Consider the following 27466-nt stretch of genomic DNA (forward strand, 5'->3'; position numbering starts at 1 on the left):
AGGTACCTAATTGGACCAATCAAAGCTTAGGTGCCAAATTAAACTTGAGGCCAAAGATTATATTTGACCAATACAAAATACTCCTAAATTTCTGATTGAAAATACCTGGATTGGATAAGTTCTAAATAGTGGACCCCAGCATTACGTGAAGCAAGTGCTACGTCAATTCGGATGTGGGTTGACATAAAAGTTATGGAGATCAACGGTGCAGAAATGATCTTCAAAGGCGGACCCATCCATGGGCCTAATTGAAGTCCAGTAGTTGAGGGAGTTTTCTGAAATTTTAAAGCAAACAAAAATATCTGAATTCAGACAGGAAGGAAGGACGACAACACCATGATGGAAACGTGTACGTTCCTGATTCAACCTCAAATACCGCCAATATCATTCACTCACACAAGATTCTACCCTTCCCTACCCTTCCGATCTTTTATCCCATCTCCTTCCTTCATCTTTCCACTCTTCACCATTTTTTCGCTTTAGGGTTCTGTTTTTAAATCTTCATTAGATTCAAAACAAAAACAAAAAGAGGTGGAAAATAGGGTTTTATTCTCACAAGCTTTTTTTGTGGTGGGGTGGGGGGGGGTTCGAAGAGCATAAAACGATAATATGCCCTCGTTTCCTCTCGGATCGGTTTTGCTCCGGCTAATCCCTTCAACTCCTTTTCATACTGGTTTATGTTCCCATCGTTTGAAACATCTCAATAAAAGCGATCGGCGCGGTAATCTTAGTTAACATTTCCCACATCCAAATCATTAACCTGTTTTGACTTCTCTATCTTCTCGCCTTTCTCTTTTCTGTCTTCCTTCAGATTCTCCTGTTTCTTTTGAGGCTATAATCATCCGATCCGGATAAAAAACCTTGAGGTTTTCGATCTTGAATTGGTGTTGCTTTTCTCAGAGGTTTCTTAAGATTTTGAATTTGATTGCGCTTTCAGAAGGTTTCCAAGTAAAGGTATATTATCCTTACCCGCTTAGCACGTGCTTGTGCTACACGCACGTGTGGTGAAATGGTATCTAGTTGATATCTGGTTCAAAGTTTGATCATTGTGTTTGGTTTAAATAATTACAATACTATGAATATATGATGTATTTTTAAATCTTTACTTGTCAAAGGATTAGACATAAATAAGTCTCTTGAGAAATTTTAATCTGTATTATTTCATTTGTCTACGTGATTGAGATCTCAGTTCATCTTAATTATATATGTAAACATTGAGCTGGATTCTTAGTTTTGTTAATATATCTAATGGGATCCGATTCAGGTTTTGGTTATCTCATGCACTATATATTGAAATTTATAGTTTAGAGAATTCACAAATGTGCCAATTGTTGTTTGTTCTTTGATTGAAGCTAGGGCTTGTTTTATTTGTTGGTATTGGAAATTGACATGGGCTCTCGAGAGGAAGATGATATCAGTGATATGAAGCATGCTGAGGTTCGTAGTTACTTGAATGAATGTGTTAATGGATCGATTCAGGACAATACGAACATGAGTAATGTGGAAGGATTACCTGAGCAGGGACATCAAAGCAAACCTACGCCAAAGATTTTAGCCAAGTCTGCATCGTTTCCTTCCACCGTGCCTGCCGAAGATGATGGAATTGTAACTGCATTGCAGCGAATGTTCTCAGAGGACTCTGTGCAGACATACTCCCGTTCGATTTCTTTGCCCGTAAGTTTGGTTTGTTACACATTAAGTTTAATTAGATCCATTGTTGTTTCATTTCCTGAATCTGTGCTGTCATTTACCCTTTAACAGGTTCCCCTGAAGCTAGTTTCTGCCCTTAAAGGTAGCCGTGAGAAACAAGGATTGCCACCGAAGAAGCTAACCGTGAAATGGGCACCTGACGTCTACAATCCTCCACCAACATCAGTATTGCATACAGTTGGAAACAAAAGGCAGCAGAAAACAAAGAAGAAGACTGACAAGAAGAAAAATGGAAAGAAAGGGAAGAAGGGCAACAACGCAGGACGAGGTAGTGGTGGTAAAGACAACAAACGCTGTGGGGGCGGTGGGAGTTCTGATAGGAGTTATAAACCACCGTCGGAGGTTCATCAGGATAGATTAGCCAGCTCCTCAATCGACCTTGATGGTTTCAATATTGACAGTCCCGACCCTCACTGTGGGAGTAGTTTTCTGAAAAAATCACCAACCAACATGCACTACCCTGTGGCAGAGGCTCTATGAGTAAATCTCTCTTTGCATAGCATGGAGAAGAAAATATATTTCTTTTAACAGTCCTTGTAGATAAATAAACCTCTTTTCAGCTTTCTCCATCATGGCCATTGGAACAATTTACTTGAATGCAATTATGTAATGGTTTGTGATAATTGTGAGTTTGAAAGTTTTGTTAGCCAGCAAAGACTGTTTTGTAAATATATCACCAGTTCCTCTTTAATGAGAAAACCTGAAATATATATTTCTGCAAACTGATTGTTCATTATTTGCAACAAATCCATGCTTTGAGAAAACTTGAAGAAATTTAAAGTTGATTCCTAGTTTATTCCTTCCATCATGCTTCCATTCTTAAACATGTTGTAGAGTTGTGCGGAAGAACTTGGATGGAGGAAATGCAGACTTTTATTGCAGTTCAAATTATGCAAGTACCATTAAACATACCGAAACGATCAAAGGCATCTGAGCAGGCTGCGGTGATGTCGTTTACGTCGTAGATTCTGCATTTACCTTGACATGGTTATAACTTTGAATCACATCCTTTACCTTGACATGGTTATAACTTGAGTCACATCCCCATGCTGCACCGTATCCGAGTTCATTCCCTGTTGCAGTTCAATACAAACATTAAAATCCTATGAGGAAAAAGATGATACAGGATTAAGGGCATTATATGAGTCAAATTTGGAGAAACTAACAAAAATTTTAATTTCCACCGTTCCATGTGTCTCACCAGCCTTAATGAGATAGTTGCTGGCTGGAAGCTGAAATTATATGCGGAAACTATAGATTAGGAATGATAAAGCTTTGGATTTATTTACATGGTCACTTCGAACCCCTCTAAATAACTTGTATTTTCTCCTAAATCACTAGCTAAGTGCATAATGTATATATGATTTAACAACTAAACTCAAAATTTGTCCCGACTTCTTTCAAGCCTGTCATGTTATGTTGTTTAGCATTCAAAGGAGAGGTTGACAGCAAGAAAGAGCAAACTTTACCGGTCAAATTTAACTGGTTTCCCACCATACATGAGCATGATATCTCCAAGAAATATCTGGAGTTTGTTTGGGTCAAAAGAAATATCTGACATAATTTATATTAGACAATGCTATGATTAACTGTCGGATTTTATGCTCAAATTTCATAGCTTGACAAGTGAAGAAGTAGCCACAGAGCGAGCAATCTTTGCTGCTTCAGCGTCTTCTTTGGCACCTCTTAACGTGAACTGCATCTCTAGGTTAGCTTTGCCTAAGACCATTCAAGGACCCCATAATAAGGGAAAACACAAATAGACCACTCTGGAGATTTTGTTGCCTAAATTTAAATGCATTACTCTATAATATCAGGACAAGATATTAGTTAAAGTGGCTCAGCATCAGGGTTCATTCAGTAAAAAGATCCTTCCGTTGGTCCAAAACTAGAGGGAATAAAGAATTGAAGAATGCAGCCTCAATTAAACATGTTGCTCCTTCTCCATCCCAAGCTATTGATTTAGCAAGACCTTGCATTACCTGAGAAGAGGTGTGTTAAATTAAAACCTCAAGCGAAACCACTGGCTAAGATCAAAAGACTAATCCAAGTGACATCATCCCAAAAAAATTGCAACCAAAACTGTTCTATAGATAAATTGGGAGGTTTGCACAAGAGATACTATTTATTTATTCAACATCTAACAAACCTAATTTAAGCTGGATAGGATGAATGAAAAGCTCGAATGCAGCCAACTTACAGCATCAAGACTTGCTTCATGTAGTGCAGCATCATAAGTGTTCATAGAAGTGATCCAATTTGATCCAGCTAACCCACTGGCAAAAGCAATGACAGTATCATTCTGGTACCTCCATCAACCTACAGAAAAAAAGAATAAAAGAACCTTGTTAAAAACAAGTAGAAACAGATTAAGCCGAGCCATGGAAGAAAAGAAGATCATTAAACTAAGATGTTACCTAGTTGAAATAAGTTGAAGGAAAGTTTAAAGAAATGAAATTACAAACAGTAATTTGGTTGAAACTGCGGCTTACAGCAACCCCAACCATCTTTCTCCAGATATTACTTTCAACAAGAGCGTCAGTTGTTATTACCTGAAAGAATTATCAGCCTTGAGAATGGGATTGGAGTAATATCCTATAGAAAAGCTAGAAACACTTGAAAGACTTACACCGAGCATGGTTGCCATGTTAGGGTGGATCATCCCAGAACCTTTTGCCATTTCCCCAATTCTTATAGTCGTCCCTCCAACCTTAGACAATAATTAGTTATACATGGCCATGAGATACAATTAAAGAAAGACTAGATTCATAAGAAACCATCAAGTTCTATAGCTCTGAGACAATGCTACCATCTAAAGTGGAAAATATTTTGGTTCACGAGAAGAAAAAATATACGATTATAGATATTAAATTATTATCCCTTCAAAACTTTTACCTCATATTCAATAGCCACACTCTTGCTAACAAGGTCGGTTGTGGTAATTGCCACTGCAGCAGAATCTGCCCTGAACAACCATAATGAGACCACAAATTGTTATGCACGCTTTGTAGTTGTGGAAAGCTGTCACTATTTAAAAGCTAATTAACACAGGTATGGAATCTTCACCTAATTATTCACTTATTCCTTTTGGAGATAACTTTAGAACTGTTCATTGCTCAGAGAAAAGGAATACGAAATGTCCTAATCATCTTATTGAAAGATATGTAGACTATGAAAAATTGCTTCTAAATTATAAAGCATTCACTACATCACTTGATAGTATACGGATTCTGAAATCAATTTAGGAAGCCCTGAAGATTCTAGTATGGAAAAAGGCAATTGAAGACGAAATTAAAGCCTTAGAAAGTACTTGGACTATCATAGAACTACCTTAAGGGAAGAAAACGGTGGGATGCAAATGGAAGTATTGAGGTTCAAAATGAGACTAGTGGACAAAGGGTTCACTCAATCATATGGGTTAGATTATCAAGAGACATTTGCTCGAGTAGCTAAACTAAACACAGTTCGAGTACTACTGTCATTAGCAGTAAACGAAGAGTGGTTTTTCTATCAAGAATGCCTTTTTAAATAGGGATCTTGAAGATGTGTACATGGAGATACCTCCAGGCAAAGTCAGTCAGATGGTGACAAAGTGTGCAAGTTGAAGAAATTTCTTTATGATCTTAAAACATGTGACAAAGTGTGCAAGTCGAAGAAATTTCTCTATGATCTTAAAACATATTGATAAGTTTACCAAAGCAGTGGTTTCATTGGATACAACCAATGTCAAGTTGATCATACCTTGTTCATGAAAACCTCCTCAAAAGGTAATAAGACCATTCTTATTGTCTACGGTGATGATATTATTATAACAGAAGATGACAAACAAAATAATCAAGCTAAAAGGGTTGCTTGCTGCTGACTTCAAAATCAAAGACCTTGATGCTCTCAACTACTTTCTAGGGATGGAGGTGGCTCGTTCCAAAACAAGAATTGTGATCTCTCAGAGAAAGTATGTTCTAGGCTTGTTAAACTAGACATGTGTGCTTTGGTGCAAACCAGCAGAAACTCCCGTGGATCCCAATCTAAAATTAAGGAAGAGTAAAGGAGTTCCAATTAACAAAGATCAATACCAAACAGTGGCAGATCTATGCTTACGTGCCCACCCTAAAATCTAAATTTTCTTCGATAATTACCTATTTTATTGATTGTGCCCAACCGAAAATTTTATTTGTGTCCACCTCGTACAAAAATTTTATGTTATTAATATATATATGTGTGCCCACCCTCAAAAATATTTCTACATCGGCCACTGATACCAAAGTTTAGTAGGCAAGTTGATGTACCTCTCACATATAAGACCAGACATTGCATGCTGTAGAAAACAAACTGTAGAAAACAGACAAGTCTGTTATTTTTATTCTTGTGTACATTCAGTAGAACATATTACATATTTATATACAAATTATGCCTCTAAACTAGGAAACTCTAAGAAAGGAAACTAATCCTAGGAGATGTAATCCCTTGAAATAAGGGATTGAAAAACAGAAAATAATTACAAAATCTCTTAACTTAAGGGATTGACACATTTCTATAATTCCTACACTCCCCCTCAAACTGGTGTATATATGTTGTATATACCCAGTTTGAATGACATCTCATCAAAAGTCACTCGTGGAAGCGCTTTGGTGAAGATATCTGCCAGTTGTTTCTTCGTCGGAATGTATTGCAGTTTTGCAACTCCATTGTTGACCTTCTCGTAAATAAAATGTCTGTCTATCTCAATGTGTTTCGTTCTATCATGCTGCACTGGGTTTTTTGCTATACTTATAGCTGATTGACTGTCACTAAAAATCTCAAAATTCTTCTTGTCATCTAAGTCCAGTTCTGTGAGCATCTTTTAATCCACATTTCTTCACATATTCCGAGAGCCATTGCTCTAAACTCTGACTCAGCACTACTTCGAGAGACAACAGCTTGTTTCTTACTTCTCCAAGTCACCAAATTGTTAGGAAATAAACCGAGTACAAGTAATTTCTCTATAACCAGATTAGTGAGAATGTGAAATAAAAGCGGAAAAATAATACCCGAAAATTGATAACGGAGTTCACCCAATTGTGCTTACGTCTCCGGGCTGCTGCAGATATTTTACTAAGAGAGAAAATTTACAGGTTGTAATAACCAATTTTTGTCCCCCATACCTTGTTGTTCCCAAAGCTGTACAATTTCCACTATCCACTCCAGCACATGCTCCACTCTCCACACCAGCACCAGCACATGCTCCACTTACCAGCACCAGCACATGTGGCTGCACACCACCAAATGCCAGCCCATACCTCACTCATGTTGTTGCCCATGCTTCACCCATCACTCCACCATCAGGAAATTATTATTATATGATTTTGTAATGGGTATAAAACCCAATCGAATTCTATGTAAAAGGGATGGATTTTTTTCAGCAATAAAAACAGCAATTAGAACCGAAATCTTCAAGCAAATTAAAGAGGTATTTTCGTTTTTTTTATTTCGATTTATCTTGTTAGATTCTTGAGATGTAATTAGAAAACCTAATGTAGTTTATAATTTGATTCTGCTTGTTTATGTGAATTTTATGGCTAAAAAATAGAAAAATAGTTGAAGAGGGGGTCTGTTAGAAGGATAGACAGAAAGAAGAGAGGAAGATACAAAAAGGGGTTATGTTCATCCAAAATGGTTTAAAATGTGAAATATATAGATTAAGAATGGTGAAAATCACGCTGAGGCCTTTCAAATTTCTGTCGTGTTTTACATCTTGATCACCAAACTTGTGCGTAAAATCACGCTTAGACCCCTGCACATTTAAGCGTTTTTATAAACTGGTCACTAATTTTTTTTTCTTTGCGTAAAATTATGTTAAACCTCTAATACATTGTCGTATCTCGCATTTTAGTCCCCGAATTCATCTATCTTGTTTTATTTCGTGTTTGCCACTTAAGTTTCGCTGTTTATAATTTAGTCACTAATATACTTCAATTCCAGCATTATTTATTTATGATTTAAAGCACTTTATGTTTTATTATTTTATTCTTGCCACTGACATACTAACATTTTATTTTTTGTTGTACAGTTAATCTCATAACTTTTAGATTTTTGTGCGATTTATTTTGTATATTATTTGCATCATATTTTTTACAAATCATTATTTGTTTTCTTACGTATGTAAAGAAAGAAATTTTATTGTGGGAAAAATCCACGAAGACATCTCCCAACTAAAGGGAATGTATCTTTTCGAAGACTTTTCGCACAAATGTTTTATTCAATAATTTTATCAGCTTTACATTTTTCGCACAAATGTTTTATTCAATAATTTTATTAGCTTTACATTTAATTATTTTTATTATTTATTATTTTTTGTTTTTTTTAACTCATCTTATCTCGTGAAAATATGGAATAATGCTATTTTGTGAGAGGAATCTATGAAAAAGTCTCCTAACTATGGAAGGATTTTCATGAAAAATCCTAACTATAAAGGAAGTGCATTTTCAAGGATTGTTCGTACAAAATAACACACTTTCTCATAAAAAAAATAATTATAATATTTTTATTTTGTAAGAATATCTTTTGGGTTATTTAATCTTTTTCATTAATTGCATTCCTTATTTTAAAGATTTTTATTAACACTTATAGATTTTGAATAAATAGAAGGATCATAATTTAAATATATTTTTGAAGTTTGTAATTCCCAATATTTAAACAACATATAATCGTTTAGGTACCAAAATTTGGACGTTGTGGAGGTGTTCACCCTTCCCCACACGTAACCGACTCCCGAACTCTTAAAAAATGAATCTTTGGTAAAACGAAGACCATTTTGTCGTCTTTTAATGATTTTTCTAAACTCATTAAAATGATGTTTAAGGTTTCCAATCTACCTAACTTAAAGGTTGGTGGCGACTTCAATATCAAATTATTTTCAAAATCGAATTTCATCGTTTACCCCCAAAAACCTAAAAATTTAAAGTCTAACGGATCCACACGGAAAACGTTATGACAGCTTGACGACTCCGCTGGGGACTTAGAGAGTCAGGCCATAAACGATTATACGTTGTTTTTATTTTTGGGAATTACAAACTTAAGTTGTATTTGATTTATGATCATTTTATTTATTTTGAGTTTCAACATTACATGCATTATTTTTATCTTTAACTAATTGATTTTTTATTTTAGTGGTCTTCAGATTTGAGCAGATTTTTGAGATTTGTGAAAGAATAGTTTTTTTTGGTCATGTTTTAAAGGTTTGTGAGTTTCTCCTCACACACGGCACGTGCATTTACATATCATAAGCTCACTTACGAGCTTTGTCCTTTTTAAGTTGAGGTGAAAGCTTAACCTACGTGAGATAAATTGTTTCTCCGCACGGGTTTTAGCAAGTAATCTTTGGGGTTCATATACCTTATGTTTACGTGAGATAAAATGTTTCTCCGCATGGACATAAGGAATGTATCTCTCGAATTGAACTCGATCCGCTGCTGAGCCTGTAATGGGTCAGGATTGAGGGTTTGACAGCCTAAGGAGGCACCAACAAGAACAATTCGAGTACTTTTTTCTCATAGTGCCGAAACCATGCATATAGTGAGCCTAAGGAGGCACCACCTCTAACGTAGCTTTAGAATTGTAATTCTCCTTAAAATAATCATATACAAAGGCTTTCAACTTATCCGGGTCTGAACATTCTTCATCGGCAACTTTCAATGTCGAAATAGAATTTATTCTGTTTTTATTCAATGCTGTTAAGATAAAAAACCTCGTGTTCCTATCCCCATCCTTGCTCCACTTCAATCTTGATCTCTGTAGCCAAATACTCTCTTCTCTTCTGTGCAGCTTCCACAATTCGTTTCTAGACATTATCAGCATATCCCGTTATTGCATTGAAATTCCACCGTTTTGTAACTTCAATTCCAAACCATTTATCTTACCTTCTAATTCTAAAATCCCTTCAGATATCCCACTTAAATTCCTATTGGGCCACTTCTTGATCTGTTGTTTTGTTCCTTGAAGTAAGAAAACAGTCCCCTTCTACCATTGTCCATCATAGGGTTAGACAAAGACTTTTCAACCAATCCAGCAAACCCGTCTTCCTCTAACAGGTAATTGAAAAATCTAAAAGGCTTCGGTCCCCAATTGTTGCATTCTTCTGCTAACACTACCGGATTGTGATCCGAAAGGGATTTGGGTAGCATTTTCTGTATCACTTTTGGAAATTTGTTAAGGAAAGAACTGCTAATTATAAACCTATCAAGCCTTACCCAAGTGGGAGAATCTCTATTGTTGCACCAAGTAAATCTTCCTCCAACTAACGGAAGATCCATAAGATTAGTGTGTTGTACAAAGGATCTAAACAAATCCATGCAATGCCAATTTTGAGATACTCCACATTTCTCCTCAATATCTAAATACACATTAAAATCTCCCCCTATGCAAACTGGCATATTTAGACCTTGAACAAAGCACAACAATTCCCTAAAAACTCCTCTTTATCCGCCTCTACTGATGGGCCATATACATTTATGATAACACACTCAAAGTTAAGCAACTTGAACTTCCCTGACAATGCCATGAATCTGTTCTGGATATGTTCTGTTGTGACCTCAAAAATGTTTTCATCCCACATAAATAACTGACCACCAGGCGAGCCCTCGGCAGGATTAATGTAACATCCCAAATCATGGTCAGTGACTAAATTGCAAATTTTGAAAGTTTTGTGTTCAATTTAGAAATGAAATTTAAAAGTCTTGGGATTTAAGTAAAGAATTTTAATATTGGATTAAATAGCAAAGATGGATGAACTAAAGGGGCAAAATGGTCTTTTCATGAGAAAGATTTTTATCTTCTCTTTTTGAGTATTATAAACGAGGGAAATATGAGAGAGTTCCAGACTTCTCTTCTTCATTCTCTTCTTTTCCACCGTGAAGCCATAAGCAAAGGTAAGTTTCTTCATTAGTTGATTATTTGTTCAACTAAAGGTTTGGTTATGATTATTGGATGATAATTAAGCTTAAATCATCTTAAAAACAAAGATGGTGGAATTAGGAGAGATTAAAGATTTTGAGTTTTTGAATGAAATCTTGAAATAAAGTTGATAAGTTGAATTTTAAGTTGAATTTGACTTGTCAATAGTTGAATTAAGAGATTTGGAGTAATAGAAAGGAATTTAGAACATGTTGAAATTTGAGTATAATTCTTGAATTTCATTAAGTGGAGAGGATTTTGAGAATTAAGATGGATTAAATGAGTACAAATGGGCTTAAGTATGTGTGTTTGAGTTTAGTATATAGAAGAGGTTGAAATATGAAGTGTTTAAGATGAAATGAATTAAATTTCGTGCTGAAAATATGATTTCTGGGCAAGGGGAATCGGTACCCATTCAAGGGAATCGGTACCCATTCAATGGGGAATCGGTACCCCCCTCAAACGAACCAGAAATTCCAGAATCTCATAGGGGAACCGATTCCCCACAGGAGGGAACCGATTCCCCCTAAAGGAAAATTGTGAATATGGGTTTAATAAGTTCGTTTAAGTTGCTAGTATCCAATTACAAGGTGTAGGTATCTAATAATTCCCTTAAAATGTACATTTATGTAGATTCTGAGCATAAGACAATTCTGGAACATTTGGCAAGTAAGATCGATCAGGGGAAAGATTAGAGATCGAGATTGACTAATGAGACCAGGTGAGTGCATATTCAATAGTATATGGTGTGTGATGGGAATAAGACTTGCGATGAGTCTATTTCCTGAAGTGTTACATATGAATTCATGATTAAAGGCATGAGTTGAATATGAGTGTATGTATGTTTGATTATCTGAATTGATATGTTTTGTATGTGCCATGTGGTTTATGTAAAAACACGATTAAGTGTTAATGAGAGAATATAAAATAAGTTATGAAATTATAGGAATATAGAAGATAAGTTAAGAGATGTAGGGAAATGAAAAATAGATGTTTATAAAGAGTCATAGGAGAACAAATATAAGTAATATGATAATGAAATATAAGACTATGTGAATACATGGTTATGAGATAAATTATGCAAAAAAAGGAAAATATGATGAAAGTGAGTTCATAAGAAGTGATATGAACTAGGTAAACATGGGTAACAGTATATACATAATGGAAACATGAGTTGGACAAGTACATAGTGGTATGATTTATTATGAGAATTAGTATAATAGAGCTTTTTGATTTAATGAGAGTTAAGGGAACTAAATAAGATTGAATTATAGAATGAAATGGAAATAGTATATCAATTAGGAAACTTGAATATAAAGGGACGATACGAATATGCAAGATAAGTTATATGCTAAATAGCTATGGAGCGATATGAAAAGATTATAATGATATATGTTTAGATATACGATATAATTTATATAATCTAAAGGAATACAAAGAAATGGAGCATAAGGTAAATGATATGATATCAGTTATTATATACCTATATGATATATGTCATCAGGTAATATGAAAGGACTCTGAAAATTGATATAAGCTATGAGAAAGTGTTCTAGGTGTTTCTATGTGTTATATGAAGCATATACGATCATATGTGAACAAGATATGATATGTATGTTTATATGAATATCTGAGAAATGATCTAAGCTATATGATATGATATATGTGATTATATGCACTTTGGGATATATGTTATATGATATGGATCTATGTAACTACGTGAGAAAGTATATAAGCTATGTGACATGTAAATGTGACTCATATGAAAATGTTCTATGAGTAATTGAACTATGTGCTATGTGAAATGATAAGTATAAAAGAAAATATCCATGTTATGTGTCTTGAGAGCTAGGAGTATAGTTGGCATGCCAAGAGTCGAGGGTCTACGCGGTCCTTCGGGGCATATATGTATTCTTTGGAACATGTGTGAAGTCTGGTGAGACACATACTTGATCCTTGGCATATGTATATGATTCTTAAGGAATGATATGTGATCCTTCGGGACATATATGTATTCTTTGGAACATGTGTGAAGTCTGGTGAGACACATACTTGATCCCTAGTATATGTATATGATTCTTAAGGAATGATATGTGGTCCTTATGGACATTATTATATGGCACTACGGTGCAATTCTACGCGGCACTCCGGTGTAATTCTACGTGACACTTCGGTGCAATTATACGAGCTGTGGTGACAGCATAGTGCACAACCTCTATAGACTCACATATCTATAGTTCTCACATGTGTACATGGGCTTTGAAAAGAGAACATAATTTGATATAATGATATGTGTATTTCTCTTGACATGGTAGAAGTGCATATATGTCATGGTGATATGAGATGCTATGCGTTTATGTATTATATGATTATAGAAATTAGTAATGTATTATGGCATATTAAAATATATATAATATGTTTATATTCATTATATGCTCATATGACGGAATTGAAGTAATGACAAGGGAATTAGTAAGGATAAACAGGTTGGTGATATGAGAACAATGTATGTGATATATGTATATGATATGTGATATGAATTGCATGATATGCTATATGTGTGATAAGGGTTATGGTATATGTTACATAATATACATGAATATATGTTGATGAATATGTAAATGAGTTGTATAATTTGATAGCATAAAACAGTCATGCATGATTATTGGGTATGAATTCCATTAGATGTGTTTTTTTTATGCCTCACTAAGTCATCGACTTAGCGTGTGAGTGTTTCACACGTAGGTTCCGAAAAGCTAGAAGAAAAGTGAAGAGGAGCAAGACCGGTCAGTTACTTCTTACCGAAGATCAGATCAGAAAAGATGTCTTGAATTAGATGTATTTTGTATATTGAAAATAGTTGGCATGTAATTAATGTTTTGAATTGTATATACTCTGATTGGTTTTGCAAAAACATTTAAGCTCTGAATAGTTCTGGAAATCTTTTGAATAAGTTACATGTATAAAAGTTTTAAATTACTCACTATTTTATACAAGTAAACGTTTTGAAAAGTCAATGTGACACCTCGGACTCGTATCCGGGTCGGTACGGGTTGGGGTGTTGCAATTAAAGCTACCACTTTCAAAAAATTACCCCCTAACTTCCTCCATAAACCAGAATGGCAAACATTCAGCTTTGTCTCCTGTAGTAATAGAATAACCGACTTCTCTCTATTAACAAGTCTAGTCACTGCTTTGGTTTTTTCTCTTCTTCCAAGACCCCTAACGTTCCATGTTATTATTTTAATCTTTGACATTAGAAATAACTGTCATGCACACCAACACAAACAAAAAACAATCATACTCCCCGTGAAGACCCCTTCATCTCCATCTTAAATATATTTTCCTCTAATAGATGCTGACCCCCTTTAAAAGTAATTCCCAACAAATCGCAGATCTCTCTAGTAGCAACAGCTTCGTTCCTAGCTTTAACATAAGGTTGAGAAGACTGAGATGACTCCCTATCTTGATCCATCGAATCCCTGACCATCCTTCTAACAACCCTTCTATAGACTCTGTTATAAAAACTGATAGCCACTTTTCTATCTGAGCACACACTACCTGAGCGATGAGGAGCTATTCTCAATATCCTCTGATTCATCTTCTTTTTGGTAGAAAGTATCCTCTGATTCTTAAGACTTTTTTATCGAGAACTACACTTCACATGATTGTTAACTGGAACTGGGTGATCCTCCTTTGCCATAATTTGACCCACCCTCATTAGTTTTGAAGTACTTCCCTCTTGATTCTCATAATTCCTGATCCTTATACTCGAACTTGATACACTTCCCTCATTATGACTGCACTGCTTATCCTCCATAACCTTCTTCATCTTCTTTAATCCATCCACTTGATCATCTGACCTTATATCCCTTTCTGCATACTTATGGTCTGAAAGCTACATACATGATCTCCATCCAGACTCCTCTGGCCAGCAGACTGAACTTTCTCCAATTCGACACCCTGTTCACTTGGAACCACTTCCATCTCCCCCTGCGTATTCTCCTTAATCACCCCAGTCTCTCCCTCGTCAGCAACATTCAAGGAATTTTCAAAAAAGGGATTGGGCTATAGAATAAACTTTTTCCCAACCCATTTTATATTATAAGCAGGCCCATTAGGAATCAGTTTCTTAATTGGTGAAACAGCTATCTCATTATCCTTTGACTGACCAAAGTCTACTTGATCATTTGAATCCTTCAATCCCAGGCCCACATGACTTCCCATCTGGTTAGTCCTATTTTCCAAGAAACCTGACAGCCCACAATTAGAATTATCTGCTGTTGACTTACCCGATGGGACTTGTCCCCCACAAATTCCATTCACACCACTGTTCTGCCCATTATTCAGCCAAGATATGACTTTGAATGTACCATCGGCTGAGAACTCATCCCCATCTGCTTCCAAAGAAGGACATCTACCAACCCCTTCCCTAGACAAGACATAACCACTGTTCCATTTTTTTGAAATTTTCTCCACCGTCTTCCTCCCCGCTTCTTCTGGTTTTTTCAAAACAGAACCCATCGAAATCTTAACTTTGAAGGATCTTCCATAAGAGCCAATCGTTACCGTCTCAGGGACATCATAAGGACTTTCCACCCTGAGCAAAACTTTCGCCGACGACAGGTCTGATCTGGTCACTGATTCCTCCTTAAAACAAATAAAATCACCCCACTTCCCAGAAAGTTTTTTCATGAATGACTCATTCCAACATAACAAAGGCAATCCATACAACTCTATTTGACAAAGTGCCATCGGAACTCCATCCTTGTTCAATACTGGTGCCAACCAGTCTAAGCACAAGAGCAACTCATTCTTCTTATTCCTCCATACATGAGAGAACTCCTCAACTGAATTGAATGTAATGTTGCACGCATTCCATACGTAACCCCATCTCGCAATCCGAACTTCCACCCCCTCCATCTCCAAAGCTTCCTTTAACGAAACGAAATCAAAGGAAGGTTTCATTATCCCTGTTAATGATCTCTTCACCCAATCTGAGTTGTGTGATGGAATATGCATCTCCCAAATGTTCCTCACAGCAGGAGCATTCTTCTTAACACCCTCCAAGTTAACCCCTGACTCCAGTTCTCTTCTCAAATAGCATTTAGAATTTACTACATCCTTATATGATCTACCATCTCTCATACTTCTACACGACTCAGACTTCCTTCCAGTTTTTGAAATATCCTTTCCCCCTGACTTGAACTCCACCATTCTCTTCCCCATATCCTCTTCCCTCCTCTTATCCTTCTGATACTTAGCAACCCCAACAGAAATTCTCTTCCCATCAAACCACTTCCCATTCACAAATTGGATTGCTTTCTTCCTACTTTCCTCCTCAGCAAATTGGACAAAAGCAAACGTCGAGGACTTATAATTAGATTTATCTAAAAATTATGGAATGAAAATTCTCAGAATCTAACCATAAGGACTAAAAAAATCCCTTAACACACGTCTAGAAACCCTTTTACTAAGATTATCAATGAACACAGTCCATTCCTCAACGGAAGCAATGATTTTTTTCAAATTTTCTCTAATTCTCTCTCTACCTAGCGCACTCATTCTCTCTAAAACTTAGGATTTTTAGCTCTCTTTAGTTTTATCCGAATAGTGATATAAGTTGACAAGTCTGTTAGACACTCAGTCAGTACTAGGCATAAAATTACTGCTAATCAACTATATTATTTTCTATAAACCATTGCACCTATCCTTTGATAAAGTAAGCCAATTCAGCCCCATCTGGAAGTCCATTTGGCATAAAAAGTGACCGATGCAAGTCATTACCCCTGCCAATAATTTAAAGAAAGTCCAGCTTAATTCAGGTTTATCTAAATTTTACACGGAGAGGAAGCAAAACATATGCCACCATCAACAGTTCTCTTTCGTTGCATGACTGAGTTAGGCCTACAATAAGGTACAATGTTTGCGAGGTATGGAAAAGAAAATGAACAAAACAAGCTATCTTATGAGGAATGTATAAACTCAGATAAAACCCTCTTCAAGAATTAGCCATAATCATGCAATCTTGTAAATTAATCAAAAAAATTCCATCCAACAATGCTTATGAGAACTAAATTGAAATGGCAAACATGACACTCAAATGCTAAATTCAATTCCCTAGGGACCCTTTAAAAAACAATAGGGTAGAATCCTTATCCAGGTTAAACACCAAGAAAACGAATTCAGTGAAACCTGACCGTAAGAAAGGGATACATAAGATTTTTTTTAAAAAAAAAAAGTTGAAACACTCAAATCTCATAGAAAAAGAAGTTACAAAAAATTTATATCAATTTACCTTACAAAATTAGGAAAACTAGGTGGTTTGATGTTATATTTCTTCTCTGCTTCAACCTTTCCATAACTCCGCCAAAGACTAGCTGCAGAACATAATCGCATGTCAAAACTTGAACAATAGCAGAAATAAAATGAAGCACTGTACTGACAGGTATGAAATCAAATGTCTTTAAGAAGGTTGACAATATCTATACTAATAGGCATGGTAGATTTAATCTCAAACACTTCAAAGTTATCCCGACTTCCAACACAATGAGAATGGAGAAAAAAGGTAAAAAGTTATCAAGGATTCTTATAGCATAACTACACAAGAGAGGGCAGAAGAGTCTGCGCTGTTTCTTCTACTCCTGCATGTGTTTCTTGAGTGGTCCACTTACCTTATATACTTAAACTTTACACATGCCAAGTTGCCAACCAGACCTGACAGAAGTTACCTCGAATGCAATTGCTACCATTCGATAGAATCTATACTAATTCACTTTTTCCCATTTGGAGTTAATTTACATTATTACACCGCTGTAAGTTTCCATGTTAAAATTTACAAGCATTGGATGTATCGCATAAGCTACAATGTACACGTAGCAAGCAACCTAATCCTAGATATTGAATTATCATCTATTTGTTTCTTTTACTTTTGGAAATTATATAAAATGAAAATGGAACAAAATCAAATAATAAAAAAATAAATAAATAAACAACCAGGTGAGATAAAATTATGCCTAACCAAGATAAACCAATCAAAGCATTAAGCATAAATTATTACCTTCCCAATCCTGAAAGGATTCCTAATTTATTGGTGTACCAGCAACGTTTTTCATAACTCCATCCAGAATTCCAGAATGCTAAGTGGAGCAGTCTGTAGTTCTTGAACAAGATAATATTCAGCCCTCTATTCTCCAAGATATGTCATTATTTGGATGCCTAGTTTTGGCACCAGCATACTGCTCATACTCATAGACACTCGGCATCTACTCACACACCACACAACCATTCAGAGAATATAAGGCACCTGAAAAACTAAGCACTGACAGGACAATCAACAATAGTAATTAGAACAGTTGAGTGACTTACTTGAGATAAATTACGAAATGAGCATCCACACAAATATCCACCAGCATGAACAATTCCATCCAGTACTATCTAATAGGCATGACCAAACAATTTTAATAACTTCCATAAACAAGTCAACAGTTAGCTATAACATAATTAACATTGATTTAGTTGGGGGAAAAAGAAAGTTTACCCCCATAGAGACAGAAATATACTTCAGTCTGGCTCTATCAAGAGTGTTATTTATTGAAGCTCGCTTCAATTCAGGCTTTGTACTATTTACATTCTTCGTAATCTCCTCTGTTGAGATTCCTATAAAAGGTGATGCTTCCTACATTAAAAGCAATTAATTTCCAAACTTCAGATAATGAAAAGCATTCAAAATTGGAAATCCAAAGAAAGAAAGAAACCCAATACGTTCACTATTCATTGATATACTGAAACTTGAATCCAAATGCGTACCGGAAACTTCAAAGCGTGTCTCCAAAACAATGTTGAACTGGCGTTCTTCATAGTATTCTAAATTTGAATGTGTCTCCAATCCAACTAATAAAATATAGAAAAAAAGAAAATCAAATACTCACTTAACACCGGTCAAAGTTGAAAAATAACTTCGATAATGGAAAATGTAGCAGAATACGCTGCCTATGTAAAGCAAAATCAATGAAAATCTAAAGAAATTACATACGATTAGCATAGAATTCTAGGAAAACAAAGAATAAAGCATGCACGAATACTGAAAGCAGCCATATTTCAAACCTCAATGATATGGAATTCGTTTAAAAAAAATCGTTCCGGTTTGGGTTAGGCTTGGAGCGAGGTAAACAAACCCATAAGGGGAAAATGCTAAATTCGCAACTTCTTTTTTAAAGAGGGGGAGAGGAAAAACAATGCGTTGGGCGTCATGGAGAGAGTAATTGCAAGTATTCTTATTTTTTGAGGAAAAAAAGTTGCAAGAATTCTTATTTATTGAAAAAATTACAAAAAATCTTATTTTAATCTCTTATTTCATGTTTAATGTGATAAATCGTAATTATTAGTTACAATATTTTGAATTACAAAAGAATATTAATTATTATAAAATTTATATTTCACATAATTTATCCAATTCTGAATCTCTTTATAAAAATCACTAAATATTCTACATATATAACCACAGTGAATTATATTCCAAATAATTAAACAATAAATTTCTAAATATTTTATAAAGATTTAATTTAAAAATATATATTTAAACTATTATTTTAAGTGTCTACTTTTTTTTATTAAAATATGTATTAAACATTTTTAAAGTTATCATTTGAGGCGTGTGATTATTGATGATGGCTAAAAAATTATTATCCCATCATACTTGATACAAAATGTCTATTTTAGTTTCTTTTAACTTTTTTATATTCTTAAAATCATATTTAAAAAAACTATTAAAATCTTAAATTACCTGGAGTTCTTAAATCCCAAAATCTCTAACCTCAAATTTTCATCGAATCAGTCACCACCGATCACTTTTTTTTATTGTTAGACTTTCACGGATCAATTGCTCCTTTTTTGTCTCACATTTTCCTTAAATTTCATTGTATAAAATCATTTTTTTTCAAACCACAGTATGTTCTTCGTAGTCAGTAAAGCTACACCGTCATTCGAACCAAAACTGGGCCACCTGAACCTTCGTTCTCTATATGATCTTCAATCTTTAAAGAATTTAGGGCTTTGAGGATTTAGGGTTGAGAAATTAGAAAATTTAGAAATTTTTTATAAATTTTGAAATTTGATGTTTTTATTTAAAAATAATATTAATAAGAAATTAATGTCATGTGTTAGGCAACTATTGGTTGATGAATTATTTTAATGACCTTTGACGGTATAGCTTTAAAATGATTATAGAATGAAACTTTATACACTTTAATGTTAATTTTGAAAATATTAAATACCTACTTTGACAAAAAAAACTTTAAACACTTAAAATGAATCAGAGGTATAATTTGAACAAATATTTTTAATCAAGTCTTTTATCAATATCTATATTCGAAAATCCAGGATTTAAATTGATGTCCTCTCAATAATTATTATTAAATTCCATTGATTTATCATAAATATTTCATTTCAATTAAAATTTGGTTATTTATCGTGTACGAGGATCCCCGCTGAACATGTATGATTGAACAATTAAAGCACTCAACTCATAACTGGCGAATTCGTAGGTTCAATTCCTATTGGATGTACACTATTGAGACTTTACAATAGGTCTATTAGAAATGATTATATATCAATATATCTAATCTTCTATACATAAGGAATTGGTGTAGTCTATGCATATCATAACATAAGGGATAAGAGAACAAGAGTGGTAAAAAATTGTGGGTAAACTAACCTATTTGGTCACTCGCATTATTCCCACATGTTTGTTTTTGTAACATAATTATTTTTTTCAAAATCATCATTATATCACGTTTTATTTGTTTTGATCACCTAACGTTAAGTTTGACCATTAACTTAACGAAATGGTGATGTGACATAGTATAATAATAGTTCTAGTCCCAAAAAATTACATATTTTATAAATTGATCCTCATTTGAAATAATTCAATAATTTTTCATTATTTAAAAATCTTATCAATTTGATCCAACATAAAATCTTAAAGTCTCCCAAATCCCGATCTTCCCTAACACACATCCTCTAATGTCGTCCTCCTTCATTTGTTTAGTCTTCACTGTCTCTTCTCCACGTCGACTGCCCATACGGTGAAATCTTCAATCATTTTTAAGAAAGACTACACTATGACCATTATAAAATATATTATTTATTTGAAAATCTTCATTGAGTTTATCAATGAGTCTCTTTAACCAAATAACTTCTTTATAATCCTCGATAATATTCATATTGTCGCAACCGTCTTTCGGTTGGACCCCGGGATTGGGCTTCGACTTAGGAAAATAGATTTGGAGTCGCCACCGATCATTTATTTTAAAATAAATGGGTTGATCGGATACCCTAGGTCTTACCTGATCTGCATCTTACCAGTGATATGTCGGGTTCGGGAGCTGATTACGGTCAAGGAAGGATTAGCACCCTTGAACCGCCCTTGCGGTACTACGTAATTTCCAGTTGTCTTAGATTAAGAAAATAGAAAGTTTAAATTAAAAAGGTAAAATAACGATCCTAATTGCTTACCTCTGATTGATTGAAAACGAACCCTTTAAAAGTCAAAGAACGTGTAAAAAAAGAAAAGGTGGTAAAATAAAATGAGGAAAGTAGAAAATAAAAATAGTTAATATACATATATAAATAAAAATGAAGACATGGAAGATAAAAGTACTTGGAAAGATATGAGACAAACAGACAGAATAAAGAAAATAACAAGGTACACACATCAGTATGAATAAATATAAAGAAAAATAAAGAAAGAAAAATGGAATAAGAATATGAACAAATAAATAGATAAAAAAAGTACAAACATATATTAAAAATCTACATAAGAAAAATATATGCAATAGAATAAAATGTATAAAGAACGAAAAAATATATAAGTAATATACATATATATATAAAATATAATATACTATAGTATAAATAAATAAATAAAGAAAGAAAAAGAAAAAAAATATAGTATATTATAACAATGTATATATACGTATAAATTTACATAAGAAAATAGAATAAAATATATAAAGAACGAAAAAAATATATAAGTAATATATATATATATATATATATATATATAGTATAAATAAATAAATAAATAAATAAATAAATAAATAAATAAAGAAAAAGAAAAAAATATATTATATTATAACAATGTATATATACGTATATATATAGAGAATCATAATGAAATAACGCAAACTTGGGTGGCCGAATTAAAAGAAAATCAGAAACAAAGACTGAATCTTAAAGAAAATTGGATTCAAAATTGAAATCAGGGATCAAATCGAGCCTTTAAAAAAACGAGAGGACCAAACATGTAGTTTCTCCTTTCGTTAAAAAAAACACACGGATCTTAGTATATAACTTAAGTTTTTTTTTAAAAAAAATCATTTATTCTCTTCTCATCAGCCGAATCCCTCTCCCATCTCTTCGTTTTCTCTCTTCAGTTCATCTTTGGATGAACACGCCGCCACCTGGGTTCTTGATGAACCCAGAAAACACCCGTCGTCGCCTCGCCGCCGCCGTTGAACGACGACGACCACCGTTCATTGGCGGCAAAAATCAAAATTTTCATTTTTTCCGAGAGGTCTTTGTACCCTCGTTTTAAAAAACATAATGATTTTATGAAAAGGAGGCCTCGGGAGGGTAGATCTAGAATAGATCCACTCGAAATACCCATCCCCGGGTCATCGGCCGTCTGAATAAGGAGACGAAAATAAAGGGAAGGATCTACACTCGCATGCAAAGAAGAACCAAACGAGGTAAAAAAGTTACCTTTATTTCTTTCCTGCTTTCGGATATTACAAGTGCTTTGAGTATTTGCGGTTTGCTGTTGATTTCCCTCGTAATCGTGTACAAAACTTGTGTGTTTGTGTGTCAAAAATCCCCCCCAAATGGCTGATTACATGTGTTATTTATAATATGAAAAAACCTTTTTTAGTATCTTATTAGAACTAGGATTCTAATGCTAGTTGGTTTGTTGATATGTTGGTGATGACCGAGATCTCTGCGCCGAATGATACGGGTTGTTGGGCGAGACGTACGGCTGTGGGAACTTCAAATGGGGGAAAACGGCACTGGAATGAGGCGTGGAGCTAGGGTTCTGGAAACTTGCTGCTCACGTGGGATTTGCATGCGGCGCTAGGGTTCCTCGAAACCCTAAGGAGCTGATCTGCACATGGGTCTGGGCCTGGGGCTGACTTGGGTTATTGTTAGACTTGTAATATCGGCCTGTGTTATAAATAAATATGTACATTATGTAATATAATATAATATACATTACATGAATAATATCCATGATCAAAATTTAATGTCTTCAACTGCCCCTCTTTGCTCATTGTCGTGTAACGAAAATAGAGCAAAGATTGAAAGACATGAATTTCGACCATATTGAATATCCTCTGCGGTTGAGATCTACTGTTGAAATTGGTTTGTCAATATAAATTATGAAATGACTCCCTCATCATGAAGTTTAGTTCAAACTGAGCACGAAATCCTTCATTGTGAAGTTGAAATTGGACTCCGAGCTTTTGGCAAGTGGCCTCTGAATCATCTTCTGGTTCGAGGTACTTCGTCGTGAAGGTGACCCTTGGCCTGAAGACTGTGGTGTTACAGACAACTCCTTCGTCGCGAAGTTGGGTCAATCTGTTTGTGAAGTTGGAATTGTATATGGCTCCTTCGTCGTGAAGTTGAGCCTGGGTATTGGATATCATTCGTTTTGAAGTTGAAATCCAATGTAAGTTGCGTTGTTCCGAGGCCAATATCCTTCGCCGTGAAGTTGAAATTGGCTCTGAAATTGAGAAATGTTTGTTGACAACCAGCAGTCCCTTCGTCGTGAAGTTGAACTCGCGTTGCCTGGAGTCCAATATCCTTCGTTGTGAAGTTGAAATTGGCTTTGAAATTGAGAAATGTTTGTTGACAACCAGCGGTCCCTTCGTCGTGAAGTTGAACTTACGTTGTCGGGAGTCCAATATCCTTCGTTGTGAAGTTGAAATTGGGAAATTGTCGGTTGACAACCAGCGGTCCCTTCGTCGTGAAGTTGAACTTGCGTTGTTTGGAGTCCAATATCCTCCGTTGTGAAGTTGAAATTGGCTCTGAAATTGAGAAATGTTTGTTGACAACCAGCGGTCACTTCATCGTGAAGTTGAACTTGCGTTGTCGGGAGTCCAATATCCTTCGTTGTGAAGTTGAAATTGGGAAATTGTCGGTTGACAACCAGCGGTCCCTTCGTCGTGAAGTTGAACTTGCGTTGTCTGGAGTCCAATATCCTTCGTTGTGAAGTTAAAATTGGCTCTAAAATTGAGAAATGTTTGTTGACAACCAGCGGTCCCTTCGTCGTGAAGTTGAACTTGCGTTGTCTGGAGTCCAATATCCTCCGTTGTGAAGTTGAAATTGGCTCTGAAATTGTCGGTTGACAACCAGCGGTCCCTTCGTCGTGAAGTTGAACTTGCGTTGTCCGGGGTCCAATATCCTTCGTTGTGAAGTTGAAATTGGCTCTGGGTAAGACCTGCAAAGATATGCATCTATGCGATGTTATGGATTTCATGCTCTTAGGTATGCCTAAAATGTATAAGCAACATATGTTATTCTGGGCTCTGGAGAGAAATCTTGATCTCCGGTGGCCTGTCGTTGTTGACTCTTGATTTTGAAAGCTTGAAGTTCCGATCTCTGATCTTGAATTCTTCAAATGTTTAAATCTGATGTGCACATTCTGTTTTTTCTTGATTTGGGAGATACTCCTCAACTATCTCAAGTATGTGCATGAGCCTTGATCGGCTTTTGGGGTACCTGTACTTTTCAATGAATCTTTGTACAGTAATATGCGATTATCTTTCATAAAAATAAATAAATCATTAGGTTTAAATCTAATTCAAGATGCTCAAAAGGAATTAGAGGAAAGATGGTCTTTATTCATAAGGGAGGAGAAGAACAAACAATACATGGCAAATATTCTAGAAAACGAATACACGGTGGTGTGTAAATGAATGTCTTAGATCTCGATAATGTGGGCACTTCTGAGCTGAAAAGCCGTTTGATGACTTTGAATGCAGCCTTTGCCAAAAGATCCTTGAAAATGCGATAACGTTTGGGAGAGTGCAATATTTCTCTGATTTGTTGAGTTCGTAGAAGATTCATGTGTCGGGATGTTTCCACTGTTAATATCCAAATCGCCCTTTCCGGGTTTTCAACTTGGATCCATCATTGGTTGCAAGACGCCCTTTGCGGGTTTTCATCTTGAACCCCCTTTATTTTCTCTTCTGTTGTTTTTTTTTCTTTTTTTTAACTTAGGACGCCCTCTCGGGTTTTCATCCTAAGCGAAGTATTTCTTGACTGCGTCCGAGTTGATGGGATGTGGCAGTTCAGGTCCGTCTATTTCAGCCAGGACGAGGGCTCCTCCGGAGAAAGCCTTTTTCACGACATAAGGTCCTTCCCAATTTGGCGTCCATTTTTCTCGGACATCTTTCTGGACTGGCCAAATTCTTTTTAGCACCAGATCTCCCTCGCGGAATATTCTTAGGCGCACCTTTTTGTCATGTGCTCGGATCATTCGTTTCTGATAGATTTGACCATGATGAATGGCTTTCAGTCTTTTTTCATCTATCAGATTAAGCTGATCATATCTGGATTGTGCCCATTCTGCATCATCCAGTTTAACTTCTGACAAGACCCTGAGAGACGGAATCTCGACTTCAATGGGTAGCACTGCTTCCATTCCATAGGCTAATGAAAATGGAGTTGCCCCAGTCGAAGTTCGTACCGAGGTTCGATAAGCGAACAAAGCAAAAGGTAACTTCTCATGCCAGTCTTTGTAAGTTTCAGTCGTTTTCTCCACTATCTTCTTAATGTTTTTGTTTGCTGCTTCTACTGCTCCGTTCATCTTTGGTCTGTAAGCAGTGGAATTGTGATGTTTTATGTTGAATTGTTCGCAAGCAGCACTCATCATCTTGTTGTTCAAGTTTGTTGCGTTATCGGTGATAATCCTTTCAGGTAGACCATACCGACATATAATTTCTTTCTTCAGAAACTTGCAAATAGTGGATTGAGTGACACTGGCATATGACGCAGCCTCTACCCATTTCGTGAAATAGTCAATTGCTACGAGAATGAAACGGTGACCATTCGAAGCCTTCGGATGGATTTGCCCGATAACGTCCATGCCCCACACAGAGAAAGGCCATGGTGACGTCATTACATGAAGCGGATGGGGTGGAACATTTATCTTGTCTCCATAAATCTGACATTTATGACATCTCCTAGCATAGTTGATGCAATCGCTTTCCAGCGAGGACCAAAAATATCCGCATCTCATTATCTGTCTTGACATCATATGCCTATTTGCATGTGCTCCACAAACTCCATCATGTACTTCTTCCACTATCATTTTTGCCTCTTCAGCATTGACGTACCTTAACAGAACTTGGTTATGGCTTTTCTTGTATAAAACCTCTCCGTCAAGGACGTATCCAGCTACCAACCTTCTAAGAGTTCTCTTATCGGTTTCGGTGGCTTTTTCTGGATAACTCCGATGCTTGATATACTGCAGAATGTCGTAGTACCAAGGCTTAGTGTCTTTCACTTCTTCAATTTGGTAACAATGAGCTGGGTACTCATACGACTGCATGTTAATTGGCATCATTTCAGACTCCCCACCAGCCCTGAATGCGGCTGCCAATGTAGCTAAAGCGTCAGCCATCTGATTTTCTTCTCTAGGCACGTAGTGGAAGGGGACTTCGTCGAACTCTTCGAGTAGATCCAGCACTAGTCTCTGGTATTCTAACAGTTTTATATCCTTAGTTTCCCATTCTCCTCGGAGCTGATAGATTACTAAGGCTGAGTCACCATACACCCGCAAAGTCTTTATATTTTGCTCCAATGCAGCCCGAATTCCCAAGACGCATGCTTCATATTCAGCCATGTTATTGGAGCAATCAAAGTTTAGTCTGCTGGTAAATGGGTAATGACTCCCTTCCGGAGAGATCAGGATTGCCCCGATGCCATGTCCTAATGCATTTGATGCTCCATCGAAATGCATTCTCCAGGAGCTGTCTGTTGAAGTATCTGCTTCTTCTAAAGATATGGCCATCAAGTTTTCATCTGGGAAATCAAAGTCCAGCGGCCCATAGCTCTCATCAGTTCTGCTTGTCAAAAAATCGAATATGGCACTGCCCTTTACCGCTTTTTGGCTCACGTATTCGATGTCGAATTCAGACAAAAGCATCTGTCATCGGGCTAACCTTCCGGATAGAGCAGGTACACCCATCATGTATTTTAATGGGTCTAACTTGGAAATCAACCAAGTGGTGTGATACAACATGTATTGTCGGAGTCTTTTTGTAGCCCAGACCAGAGCACAACAAACCTTCTCCATAGGAGGATATCGGACCTCGTAATCGGTGAACTTCTTGCTTAAGTAGTAGATGGCTCTTTCCTTCTTCCTGGACTCATCATGTTGACCTAGGACACACCCCATGGAGCTCTCTAATATGGAGAGATACAAGAACAGGGGTTTTCTTGGGATAGGGGAGATCAGGATAGGAGCGTGGGACAGGTACTCTTTTACCTTCTCAAATGCAATCTGACAGTTTTCATCCCATGTTCCAGGGCTGTTTTTTTGGAGAAGGCGAAAGATTGGATCACACTTGTCAGTTAACTGAGATATAAACCGGGCTATGTAATTCAATCTTCCTAAAAAAACCTCGGACCTCCTTTTGTGTTCATGGAGGAGGTAGACTCTGGATAGCCTTAACCTTATCATGATCAACCTCAATGCCTTTTCTGCTGACTATAAAGCCTAATAGTTTCCCGGATATCACCCCGAAGGTACATTTGCTAGGGTTCA

General features: G+C 35.8%; 1 protein-coding gene and 1 long non-coding RNA gene across 6 annotated transcripts; one reads left to right on the forward strand and one right to left on the reverse strand.

Annotated features, from left to right (window-relative positions):
- The first annotated feature begins 741 nt into the window (after positions 1–741).
- LOC120198053 lies at positions 742–26965 on the forward strand. Of its 5 annotated transcripts, XM_039199450.1 has the most exons (6): positions 747–954; positions 1353–1674; positions 1762–2193; positions 22948–22958; positions 25431–25435; positions 26954–26965. In XM_039199450.1, exons 2-3 carry the CDS (start codon positions 1390–1392, stop codon positions 2188–2190), a joined length of 714 nt encoding a protein of 237 aa, XP_039055381.1. In that variant the 5' UTR covers positions 747–954; positions 1353–1389; the 3' UTR covers positions 2191–2193; positions 22948–22958; positions 25431–25435; positions 26954–26965. The 5 variants fall into 5 exon arrangements, 4 of the variants coding, with proteins under 4 accessions (XP_039055381.1, XP_039055380.1, XP_039055382.1 ...); XM_039199452.1 differs by lacking the exons at positions 22948–22958; positions 25431–25435; positions 26954–26965 and having other exon boundaries at positions 749–954; positions 1353–1437; positions 1522–1674; positions 1762–2330; XM_039199449.1 differs by lacking the exons at positions 22948–22958; positions 25431–25435; positions 26954–26965 and having other exon boundaries at positions 1762–2330.
- On the reverse strand, positions 3628–4191 carry LOC120198057. The gene is made up of 3 exons (XR_005523335.1): positions 4176–4191; positions 3911–4029; positions 3628–3692 (listed from the first exon to the last, which is right to left on the reverse strand). It is a non-coding gene; the product is annotated as an uncharacterized LOC120198057 (long non-coding RNA).
- Positions 26966–27466: the final 501 nt, after the last annotated feature.

Source organism: Hibiscus syriacus, unplaced genomic scaffold (assembly GCF_006381635.1).
Source record: "Hibiscus syriacus cultivar Baekdansim isolate YM2019G1 unplaced genomic scaffold, ASM638163v2 tig00117056_pilon, whole genome shotgun sequence".
NCBI classification, from domain to species: Eukaryota; Viridiplantae; Streptophyta; class Magnoliopsida; order Malvales; family Malvaceae; genus Hibiscus; species Hibiscus syriacus.

Bases quoted from the DNA above. Each gene is read 5' to 3' on its own strand.
- LOC120198053 (XM_039199450.1), top strand. From the start codon at position 1,390: ATGGGCTCTCGAGAGGAAGATGATATCAGTGATATGAAGCATGCTGAG. The intron at 1,675-1,761 runs GTAAGTTTGGTT...ACCCTTTAACAG, and splicing joins CCCGTTCGATTTCTTTGCCC to GTTCCCCTGAAGCTAGTTTC.